Source organism: Pinus tabuliformis, chromosome 3_2 (genome assembly GCF_031772625.1).
Source record: "Pinus tabuliformis cultivar Carrire ecotype Pingquan chromosome 3_2, CPIR1, whole genome shotgun sequence".
Classification (NCBI taxonomy): Eukaryota; Viridiplantae; Streptophyta; class Pinopsida; order Pinales; family Pinaceae; genus Pinus; species Pinus tabuliformis.
Genome location: NC_142302.1, coordinates 1,256,389,820 through 1,256,402,555, shown reverse-complemented (window position 1 = coordinate 1,256,402,555; position 12,736 = coordinate 1,256,389,820). Strand labels below are relative to the sequence as shown.

Below are 12,736 nucleotides of genomic sequence, written 5' to 3'. Positions count from 1 at the left end.
TGATCAAGTTTGGAGATTTAGATCGACCAATAATTGGGGAGGTGTATGAGCAAATGGATAGCATGTTGGGGCAGATTAAAGACATTGTTGAGCCTAGAGATATCACCTTGTACAATTATATTCGTGCATAGGTGGAAAAACGATGGGAAATGCTAAATGTTCCATTGCATGCATTAGCATATGTTTTGACACCCAAATACTATCATCCATCATGGCTTTCAACACCAGCGCCGGGTGGGGGAAGCAGGAGAAAACCACACCAAGATCAAGAGGTTCACAAAAAATATATGATTGCATTGAATAAATTATTCCTTGACGAGGAGGAGGCTACCATGGTGTGGAGACAGTTGAGCAACTATACACTTAAGACTGGTCCATTTGGGAGCATGCATGCAATTAGAGATCGAGAGACTTTTTCTTCTCTTGAGTGGTGGAACATGCATGGAGGGGCTACTCCACTTCTACAGACTTTGGCATTGCGGGTGCTATCACAGGTGGTAAATACTTCTTTTGCAGAGACGTGTTGGAGCTCTTATTCTTTCATCCACAATCTTAAAAGGAATAGGTTGAGTTTAGACCGGGGAGAGAGCTTGGTTTATGTTCATTACAACTTGCGATTGTTGTCCCATTATTGTGATGATGCAAAGACTAATAAAGACCTTAAGATTTGGGACAAGAATCCAGAAGAGCCCAATTTGGAGGATGGAGTGTTGTGATTAGAGCAATTAGAGGATGCTCTTATCTAGGTATGTCCATTGTGGTATGAATTTTCCTTTTACAACATTTCTCTAATTCATGTTTTTAATTTTTTTTGTTAACTAGTGTTTTTTTTTGTATGAATTTTTTGAGCGATTCCAGGATGATGATGATCGTGTTGAGATGCCACCCCATCTGGTCCCTTTGTTCCTAGGTTCCATGGTTCAACACCAACAGAAGGGGGTTCGTCTTCATCAGTTTCAGTGCCACAACTTCCATAGGAAGCATCTTCTTCATTGCCACCACGTGGAGGCCCGCTGCCATGTTCTCTTCGTGGTGGAAGGAGGAGAGATTAGCAGATATATTCACAATTTACTACTTTTGTCATAGATTAATCGTTAGACTTGTAGGCTTGTGAATTTGAACTATTTTTGTCTTGGCGGTGACCAAGTGACATATTTTGTAAACATTATTATTTGAATTTTGGACATGACAAATGTTGACAGTTGCTCACTTGCTAGATAAATCATAATATGCTCTATGTTTTATGTTTTATAATATGCTTAAATGTTTTATGTTTTATAATATGCTTAAAAATTTGATGTATGTTTGTAATTGCTAGAATATAGATAGTTGATGTTTGAATAATTAATCATTGATGTACATACTAGTAACTACAATGGAATCATGGATGCCATATCTATCTTGATTTATGCAAAAATATGCATGTTTTCATGTTGTCTACAACTAATTTGGTATTTGGGATGTTTGTTTTGAGTATAAATGCAAAAGAATATATATATATATATATATATATATATATATAGCAGACGCTTATATATATATATATATATAGCAGACGCTTCCGTAGACACTACGCTTCCTAGATTTTTGGAAAATGACGCTTCCATGTTCCCGCTTCCAAAAAACGTCCCCGTTTTGTCCCCGCTTTGTGCAACATTGGATCCCCCTCCAGAAGGGGCTTGGAGTGGGCTGATGTGACTTGGACCTAGTAGGGGCACAACTAGGACTTCCATTGTGCCCTGCGACTTTTAAAAAGGAAATATTAGAGTGGGATGGACTTACCTTGTTGACGATATCTTCCTTCTTTGTATGCCTCTTTTAATTCTAGTTATCTGCAAAAGCCCTTCTCTCTCTCTCTTTCTCTCTTTACACACACACATCAAAGTAAACTGCTGGTTATATACTCATTAATAGATTTTAAGAAATATAATTTCCTTCATATTGTTTTTTAAATATGTAAACTCATTGGTTTTTGTATACCCTTACTGAACGTATACATCTTGAATAAAGGTTATATATTTATCGTGGTCTTAGTTTGCAATTATGATTTTTAAGAAACTGATTTTCCTTCATATATTTTTTTTAAACTGTGTAAGCTCTTGTTGGTTTTTGTAAACGCTTCCTGCGGTTAGGTGCTCTTTTGGATTATGGCTGGAAATGTATTGACTTTGAATCTGATTAGGCTTTGGAGCTTGGGAGAGGGGCAAATCCATCAAGTTATATGGTGGAGGAGATCTGGCAGGAACTTGCAAAAGCAAGATATTTAGAGTGGGAGTCTACTTCACGCCTTCGTCTACAAAAACAACGAGAGTTAAGGTATCTTTGAAACACCTTTGAGGTCTATTTTCTACTACGTGCTTTCATTTTGTTTGCCTACCTATACTTTGGGAGAGATGAATTAATATTAAAATTCAGAAATGGCCAAAATAGGTTAATAGGACTCTAAAATACAACAATAATAGAACTGAACTCACTACCTGCACATAGGTATGGTGGCTTCTGATTCATAATTTATAGATAACTGATCGTCATAACATTGGGGTTTCATATTACAGAGCAATTTGTGAAAGGGCTCTGCAGCACGAATTAGAAAGTACATCCGATAATGGGGTTACAGCAAGCACACAGAGTGATGGTAGAGAATCAAATGATTTGGAAGGAAAATCTGAAAGCTGTGAAAACTCTCTGGAAGTGGAGTCAGAAATTACTCAAAAGGAACGAATGAAATTACTCTCTGACGTGTTTGACAAAGCAGCGGAGGCAGATATTCCTAGTGAGGTAAGAATGTGAAACTAAATTCTAAATATGTGGGAAAACAAACACGAGCCTTTAGATTAAGAACTATTAGATACTGGCTAGTGTGACATTACATCTTTACGACTTATTGATGTAGGTACCTGAATATCTGTGTTGCAAAATTACATTGGACATCTTTCGGGATCCAGTGGTAACTCCAAGTGGAGTTACATATGAGAGAGCAGTTATTTTGGAACATCTACGGAAGGTAATTGAGATTGTTTTTAATATTTTTTAATGAGACAAGTCTAAATGTTTTGTGTTGGACTTTTTTCTGGCAATCATCATTGGAATCTGGCAACACAATTGTTGGTGAAATCACAATTTCACATTGCTTAAGTCACATTTTTGATGCATAAATCAATCCAACGCCCTCAAAAACCCTTAGGGTCTTCAGATTATACAATCTCTACAACTGAAATCTGCAATTCCCACTATCCTTTTAAATTTCTAGCTGGATTTTGGGCAAAACTGGTCCAGAAAAGGTCCAAAACATTGAACGTTTAAGACTACGTGTTTTTATTTTATTTTTAATGTAGTAGTCATTCCTTCAACTATTATTGGTTCCAATTATATTTTGAAAGTTGCCGCTGCTTTCACGGTGTCTTTATTGTTTTGGAAGAGTTCTCCTTGCAGGTTGGCAACTTTGATCCAATTACACGGGAGCCACTTAAAGCTGAGCAATTGGCCCCGAATTTGGCTATTAAGGAAGCTGTTCAAGACTTTTTAGGCAAGCATGGCTGGGCTTACAAAATGATATGAAACTAAAACATCTGGAGACTTCCTTGTATAATAATGTTGACTTCTTTGGGAGCATGAATCAGAGGTTTGGAGTTGGCGTTATAAAATATGTTATGTTAGATGTTCTTCAACCAATCGAGTGGTATTATGGTGTTTAAATTATATTGGTTTATTGATACACTGATATGGGTTCACCACCCGAGGTTTTGATTTTCATCACAAAGATGTAGATAATATCCATCAGCGCTCCAGTCCGTCGTACAATAACGAATGAATTCTTTGATCCATATGTACAGCAGTTCGATAGGCAAGTAATCAATAGTATATCTTGTCCAATTTTTGGTCGAGCTCGGAGTGTAGCATTGAGCAGTCGTCAGCATATTATTTAATTTTATAAACAATTGTCTATAAGGCTGATTAAACTGGTCATTTGTCAATTTATCGGGTTGGCATGCTTCAGGCTTGGAATATCCAATGTTCAAGTTATTTTCTTGGCTTTGGAGCGTTATCTATAATATATACGGTAATGAAATGGCAGTCGTTTGTTCGTTAATTATTTACTCTATTCCTACATCGTGGTGGGTTGGAATATAGAATTGCCATCCACATTTCCTGTTGTTGATGTGTGAGTCTAACAGGCTTTCAACGATGAAATACCTACTTTTGGAAAAAATGATAGACGTAGCTGGATTTTATTAAGGAATTTAGACTTCTGTGATCCATAACATTGTTAGAAAATTTTCGGCAAAATCACATAATCAATCTTTTGTCGACACGTTTCGAACCAGCCAGTGTGGTTCATCGTCAGGACAAGTTGAAGACTAATCTGGTTAAGCTGGTATAAATACAGTATGCAGAGATTCCAACGGCTATAATGTCAACGGCTAATTTTGACCAAAGGTCCAAGTCAAACCACAATTATATTATTTACCACAATTATATTATTAATATTCTTAAAAACCGCTAAAACAAATAATTTATTTATAATAGTTTATATATTAAGGGATTACCTTTGTTACTGTAATAAAATCATCTATATAATTGGTAATTCAAGTATTATTAAATTAGTATTCTTGTTAAATCTATAATATTTAGTTACAATAGGTAAATTCATAATTAAAGAATAAGTTTATTAATAATAGAATATAGTAAATTGTGTATTAATTTAATAATAATTGTTTAAATCTAAGGTCCAAAGATAACCCTTATTGTATTATTTTAATTAATTATGTCAAATTAGCCAAAAAATAATTTATGTTTATTAAAAGATCTATATAATATATAATCCCAAAGTTTATAAAATTAGTATTCTTGACAAATCTTTAATATTTAGTTACATTAGGTAAATACATAATTAAAGTATAATAGAAAATTGTGTATTAATTAATTGTTTAAAGCTAATGGTCCAAAGGTGAACTCTAATATATTATTTTAATTAATTAAATCAAATTGGCCCATTCTAAATAATTTATGTTTATTAAATAATCTATATAATTTATAATTACAATATTTCTAAAATAGTATTCTTTATTATTAAGTTAAATTAGGTAATACCTAATTAAAGTATGTTTATTAATAATAGAATATAGGTAAATTGTGTATTAATCTAATATTAATTGCTTAAAGCTAATGGTAAAAAATAAAAATAATAATTTATGTTAAATAATCTATATTATGTATAATTCCAATTTTTAATTTAATATTCTTGTTTAATCTATATTAATTAGTAACATTAGGTAATTACCATACTTAAAGAATATATTTATTAATAATAGAATATCCAACAAATATAACTAACTTAAACTCACTCACTATTATAGGTATATCATATAATAAAACCAAATTATTATACATAAAATATAATAATTTTTTCTTATTTATTATTTGACATAAAGGTCATTTTCCAACTATATCACTTTCTATAATTCATATTTAAGTAATATTAATTCACTAAAAAGATATCTATGCCACTTAGGTAAATAGATTATTATTAATAATCCAATATAAAAGCAATTAGTTAAAGGGAAATTCAAAAGGAATGGGAGAAATAAATAAAATGCAAAAAAGAAGATAAAAATCTAATCTAAAGGAAAATACCCCATAGAATTAAACGGGATAAGCCCGAAATTGCTAGAAATTAATTCAAAATCCATACACTCCTTACTAATAGGATTAATCCACCAGAAACACACCAATGGAGATGGAGGACAGAGACCCTAGGACCTAACAAAAGGGGAATGAGGAGGCTAGGAAGACAAGGCTGGGACCCAACAACTGCTAATCTTCCAGCCATCATCCCTATTAAGATTGTTCGGCCTTTTCTCAATCTCCAGGGCCTCTCTAAACTTGCGATGGTGAAAATGGGCTACTTTTGCAATGACTTGAGCCTCTTCTATACATACATGATGCATAGTCTTCCCCGCATGCTCAGCCAGGGCTGAGGACTTGGTCCTACCATGCCTTAAGTCCGCCGAATGCTCGCTAATCCGCTGCTTGTCCTGACGATGAACCACACTGGCTGGTTCGAAACGCGTCGACAAAAGATTGATTATGTGATTTTGCCGAAGATTTTCTAACAACGTAGCTGGATTTGTTAAGCAAGGCAATATGCACGGCAGAATGGGAATGACATGCATGAATGCAATCCTTGCATATTATATTTTTCTAGGTGAAAAAGACTATCATACATAAGTTTAAGCTTTTGGTACCAACTTTGAAAGAAACCACATTGAAGTGTTGATAATTTATAAACTGCATTAAATAAAATGACACTTTCATTCAATGGCGATTTTCAAATATTAATTAGTTTATTTATAGTTTCTAATTGTTTGTTTATTCTGACTTTTAAACTTATGTGTCTATCATAAATACGTTGGTATTTTAGTTGTCTACTACTATAACTGATATCTACGGATAGAATGACATAATGAATCCAAACATGCACTAAAAGTAAAATACACTTAGTCACCTACTTCAGTTGTGCGTATCCTTGTAATTTAGGTGTGACATATTCTAATACAAGTTAGAATATAAGAGTGCAGCATTGTGATCTTGGTTTATGTGCACATTTTATGTCAAAATTACATTACTTTACCTGTACACTTGCATGTTTGTTTGTTGATTGTTGCTTTGACCATTTGCACCTTGCAAATCCAAAGAGCTTGTATCATACATGCTTATACTAGCGGTTAACGTGCCAAATAAATGTGATAGTTATGATCTTGTTGAGATTGTTATCTTGTAATGATGTTCAGTTTTAGTTTTAAAATTTAGTAGATTGTCTTCTATTTTGTAATTTAATATTTGGGCTGTTTGCTATATTCAATTTGATATTATTGTATGTTTTGGAATTAAAATAATGCAACTCAAAGAATGGGGAGTTTTAATATATTTTTGTGTATAAATTGGAGTATTATATACTAGGCAATGAGAATTTTTGAAATGATATTTCGACGAAGTTGTTTAGAAAATAGAGTTTTTTTGTGTGTTGTGAAAATGATTATTATTGATGTCAAACGTTGTCTAATTGAAGGAGAAGATTACATAGTCAAATAGTACATTCTGTTATCTTTCTGACAATATGTGGCTTAACTCCTCATGATTGGGGAGATATGAATTTTTGAAGTTATTCATTTATTACCTTGCCAAGCACAAGTTGGTCCAGTCATGGACAAGTTAGCACTGTTTGTGGGGTCAATTGTCTTATATATAGACGTTGAGGAGTCATTGAGGTTATTCGCTCAAGTTGATTTCGGTCTTATTTGAGGCAACAAAGAACTCTGAAATAAGGTCGAGATGAGGAAAGAAGTGGCAAATTGAGCTAAGGGTGAACCAAAGGAAGTAGAGTTGCAACAACTCTATGTTAAAGGTTTTTGGCATAGTTGGGAAGGTTTGTGGGTTAGGTTTGAGGGCCAATTTTTGCTGTTAAGGTGTTGGGTCCCTATAATACTAGTGATTACCCCATTACTATTGTAGTTATACCCCTTATTTATATTGTTGTGCCCCCATTGCCCCCATATTGTTATTAATGTGCCCATAGAATTCCTCTATTGTTATTTTTGTGGTTTTATATTATTATTGTTAGGTCGGCTGGATTATATTGTGACTCCTTAGGCTCCTATATATAGAAAGAAGGTTTTGTCATTTGAATCATCCAATAATTGTTAATTTATGTAATGTAAAGGATGTTGACCCCTTGAAGAGGCTGAATTATAAGGCGTGGATTTCTCTTTTCTATCTTTTTGTGAGCTGGTTTCATAACATTTGGTATCAGAGCTTTGGATTCTAGGGTTTCGCTGCTCCAAACAAGTCATCGTGGCATTTTCGCTATAACTTTTTTTTCTGTGACGTTTCAGAAGTCGCAAAAAAACCCATTTGAGAAGAAAACGCGCTGAACCTTGGGTCCGAATTTCAGAGCTTTTCGCGCGATATTTTCGGAGATATGATCTGAGAAAGTTGGTCTTTTTGCAGACTCTTGAATTACACGCAAAACAGGTGACCTGGGGAAAATCGTCATAACTTTCTTTATGAGCATCGGATTGAAATTTCGTAAGAAGGTACATAAAGAGGATGGACTATAGTTTTCTTTTATATGTTTTTCAGAGTCAAAGGTTGAAACAGTGACACGTGGCACCTCATACAAGTTCGCTCTACTGAACTAGTCTATAATCAGGTCACTGCGGGAGATTGTGCATAACCCTTTCTTGGAGAATCCAATTTGGATCAGACTAGTGGCATTGAAAAGAGGACATAGAAGGCTACTACAGGTCACAATTTCAGAACTGGATGATTCGAAATTACAGAGATACATCAGATTCAATATCAGGCTTCTACAAAGAAAAATGTGTAGTTTTTTTTTTTAAATTTTTGCATAAGCTTGGTTTGAAGGAATTCAAAGGGCATAGTAAAGCATTATTATCGGTAACTGATGCCCCGAGGAAAGAAAATGCAAACACCTAGTAAGGAACCTGAAAACTCTAGCATGACTCATGAAGAAGAAGAAGAAATGTTACATGATATATCAAAATTACAAGAACAAGTGCAACAAATGTCACGCTCACAAAAGCTAACAGATGCTAAGATAAATGGCGTGGAATCTAAGATAAAGGGCATGGAAGCTAAGATGGATGATCTGAAGGTAGATTTGAGGACAAATTTGAAGACAAACATGGCAGATTTGAAGACAGATTTGACAAATTTTCTACAAGAAATACTTACTAATGGTGAAAAGGTTGTAAAGGAAACTCATGATGTGAACAAAAAAAATGTTAATCATGATTCCATAGACTCTAATGTTGGATTGAAGACCCACCATATTCCAAAAATCAATATGAGGAAGTTTGATGGCAAGGATCCCGCCACATGGATATTACAGATGGAGCAGTTCTTCGATCTCAATAATGTGCAAAACACACAAAAGGTACGTATGACAACTTTATATTTGGAACCAAATCAGTTTGTATGGTATCAATGGCTTTGCTCTCGTAAACAATTTATCACTTGGGCAATTTTTACGGAAGAATTGATAGCACATTATGAGGATACAAAAAGCAACACTTTTTTTAGCCAATTGATAAGTCTCAAACAAAAGGGTTCAATAATGGAGCACATTGAGGAGTTCCAAAAATTGAACATAAGGGTAAAAGATATTCCAGAGGAGCATAGGATTGATGTGTTCATTGGGTCTTTAAAGGATAATATCCAACATGATGTTTGACTTTGGGAACCTGATTCATTAGAGAAGGCATTCAGGTTAGCAAGAAAAATGGAAAGCAAAATTATGGCAACCAGGAAGCATACCACTCACAACTATAAAGACGGAAGTGCAGTTGCCCTTAGTCTTCCACAACCTATAAGGTTGACACCACAACAATTGGAAGAAAAAAGAGCAAAAGGGCTTTGTTATAGTTGTGATAGCAAATACACTAAAGGTCATAAGTGTGCTGAGAAGAAACTATTCTACATAGATTGTGAAGAGGAAGAAGAAAATGAGCAAGAAAGGTCAAAAGAAGATATAATCCAGGAACAAAGCCTAGATGAAGAACAAATAAATCCGACCATATCTTGTAATGCATTGGCAGGAATTACCACTCCTCAAACCATCAAGATAGAAGGACAAATCAAGAAGAAAAAGGTAATAGTGTTGATTGATTCAGGGAGCACCCACAATTTTATTCATTGTAGGGTAGCAAAAGAATTGAATTGCTTCCTATATCCAGCACCAGAGTGTCAAGTGATGATTGCAAATGGAGGAACAATAAATTGCTCTGGAAAGTGCCATAATATCAAGCTATCCATGGGAGAATATGTATTGACTAGCCCAATGCTTTCCATTCCAATGGGAGGTGTTGATGTTGTACTAGGAGTCCAATGGCTACAATCCTTGGGTACAATAGCTTTTAATTTTCAAGAACTTTTCATCAAATTTTCTACGGAAGGAAAGGAAGTTGAATTAAGGGGTATTGCAGGGAAACCAGGAAAGATAATCAGCTCTAATGGTATGACAAAGCTTCTAAAAAAGGAGCAAAGGGGTGTAATTGCACAATTATGTTCGCTAGATGTTTCCACATTAGAATCATCTATTTCTCCAGATCTCCAAAAAGTCCTGGACAATCATTCCAAGGTATTTGAGACTCCCAAAGGTCTCCCACCTATGCGTGATCATGATCATGCTTCATCTGATTCCAGGAAGTGTTCCTCCAAACATCAGGCCGTACAGATATCCCTATGTCCAAAAAAGTGAAATTGAACGTATAGTTGTAGAAATGCTAGAGGCTGGTATAATTCAACCGAGTCAAAGTTCTTTCTCAGCTCCAGTAGTATTGGTGCACAAGAAGGATGGATCATGGCGCATGTGTCCGGATTATAGGGAGCTCAACAAGCTCACTATTAAAGATAAGTTCCCCATTCCTGTCATTGATGAATTACTGGATGAATTGCATGGATCAATTTACTTCACCAAGTTGGATCTTCGTTCAGGATATCATCAAATCAGAATGAAGATTGAAGACATTCCAAAAACGACATTTAGAACTCATGAGGGTCATTATGAATTTTTGGTCATGCCTTTTGGCCTTACCAATGCACCTTCAACATTTCAAGGTTTGATGAATTCAATTTTCAAACCATTCCTTAGAAAATTTGTGTTAGTATTTTTTGATGATATACTTATCTACAACAAGTCTTGGAAGGATCATGTTGAACATGTTGACAGGGTGCTACAACTATTGGAGGAGAAACAATTATATGCCAAAAGATCCAAATGTTTTTTTGGAGTCCAGGAGGTGGAATATTTGGGTCATATTGTATCTCATGAAGGAGTTAAGGTAGACCCTAGCAAAATTAAAGCCATTAAGGAATGGAAAATCCCCACATCCATAAAGCATTTGCGCGGATTTCTTGGGTTGACAGGGTATTATCGCAAGTTTGTTAAGAATTATGGGAGAATAGCAACACCTCTAACAACATTATTGAAGAAAGATGCATTTTCATGGACTCCGGAAGCAACAAAGGCCTTTGAACATCTTAAAGAGGCAATGTGCCAAGCACCGGTCTTAGCTACACCAGACTTCACAAAAACCTTTATTGTGGAATGTGATGCTTCAGGAAATGGAATTGGTGCTGTTCTAATGCAAGATGAAAGACCCATTGCTTTTGAAAGTCGTCCAATCAAGGGAAAGTTTCTAAGAAAAGCTATTTATGAGAAGGAAATGTTGGCAATACTCCATGCACTTAAGAAATGGCGACCCTACCTAATGGGAAGACACTTCAAGGTAAAAACGGATCATGATAGCCTTAAATACTTTTTAGAACAAAGATTATCCTCTGAAGAGCAACAAAAGTGGGTCACAAAGATGTTGGGTTATGACTTTGAAATCATCTACAAAAAAGGGAAGCAAAATGTGGTGGCAGATGCACTCTCAAGAAAGGATGAGGATGTGGAAGCATTGTTGTGCGCTATTTCTATCATCCAACCAGATTGGATAAATGAAGCAAGGGAGGAATGGAAGAATGACGAAGAAGTGTGGGCACTTATTCGAAAGCTACAACAAGATTCCAGTACGTCTGATACATTTAGCTGGAAAAATGATTCGTTATGGTACAAAGATCGCTTATACCTCTGTAAGAATTCCCAGCTAAAACAAAAGATTCTTATGGAATTGCACACTTCTCCCTTAGGAGGGCACTCAAGATTTTTAAAAACTTACCACAGGGTTAAGAAGGAATTTTTTTGGGATGGCCTTAAATCAGATATTCAAAAGTTTGTGGCAGAATGTTTGGTTTGCCAACAAAATAAAGTTGAAACAATTAAGACACCGGGTCTATTACAACCTTTATCCATTCCAAGCCAACGTTGGGAGGAGGTATCAATGGATTTTATCACAGGTTTACCCAAGTCTGAGGGAAAGAGTGTCATCATGGTGGTAGTTGACAGACTTACCAAGTATGCACACTTTTGTGCATTATCACATCCATTTAAAGCCAGTACAGTTTCTACTGCATTTATGGAAACAATTCAAAAGCTACATGGAAACCCAAAGATTATTGTAAGTGACAGAGATCCCATTTTCACTGGAAATTTTTGGACAAAATTATTTTCTTGTCTTGGTACTCAGTTAGCTCATAGCTCATCTTATCATCCTCAATCTGATGGGCAAACTGAGATAGTAAACAAATGTTTGGAAGGATATCTTCGTTGCTTTGTATCTGATAAACAGACACAATGGGTCAAATGGTTGCCTCTGACTGAATGGTGGTATAACACTTCCTTTCATACAGCAACAAAAATGACCCCATTTATGGCACTTTATGGGTATCAACCACCATCCATCACATCATATTTAAGAGAAAATTCTAAGGTTCAGGCAGTGGAACATCACATCGAACATCAACAACAAGTCCTCCAACTCTTAAAGGATAACCTCGTGTTGGCACAGAATAGAATGAAACAACAGGCAGATCAACATCGCAGTGAAAGAAGTTTTGATGTAGGTGATTGGGTATTCCTACGGCTACAACCATATAAGCAAATGTCCCTCAAGCAAGCTAAAAAGGATAATAAATTATCACCAAAGTATTATGGTCCGTACAAGGTGTTGCAAAAGATTGGTACTATGACATACAAATTGGAGCTTCCTGCAGCTTCTCGATTGCACCCAGTTTTCCATGTTTCATGCTTAAAGAAGGTTATAGGCGAGAA

At 35.2% G+C, this 12,736-nt stretch overlaps 1 protein-coding gene across 1 annotated transcript in view; it reads left to right on the top strand.

Annotated features, from left to right (window-relative positions):
- The window catches only part of CHIP (carboxyl terminus of HSC70-interacting protein), a 113,107-nt gene extending 109,033 nt beyond the window's left edge, over positions 1 to 4,074 (top strand). Inside the window, exons 5-8 of the mRNA XM_089417891.1 lie at positions 2,183 to 2,316; positions 2,556 to 2,778; positions 2,894 to 3,004; positions 3,433 to 4,074. Of these exons, the coding sequence (XP_089274017.1) occupies positions 2,183 to 2,316; positions 2,556 to 2,778; positions 2,894 to 3,004; positions 3,433 to 3,558 (594 nt within the window). The 3' untranslated portion in view covers positions 3,559 to 4,074. The remainder of the gene's footprint in view (positions 1 to 2,182; positions 2,317 to 2,555; positions 2,779 to 2,893; positions 3,005 to 3,432) is intronic.
- Positions 4,075 to 12,736: the final 8,662 nt, after the last annotated feature.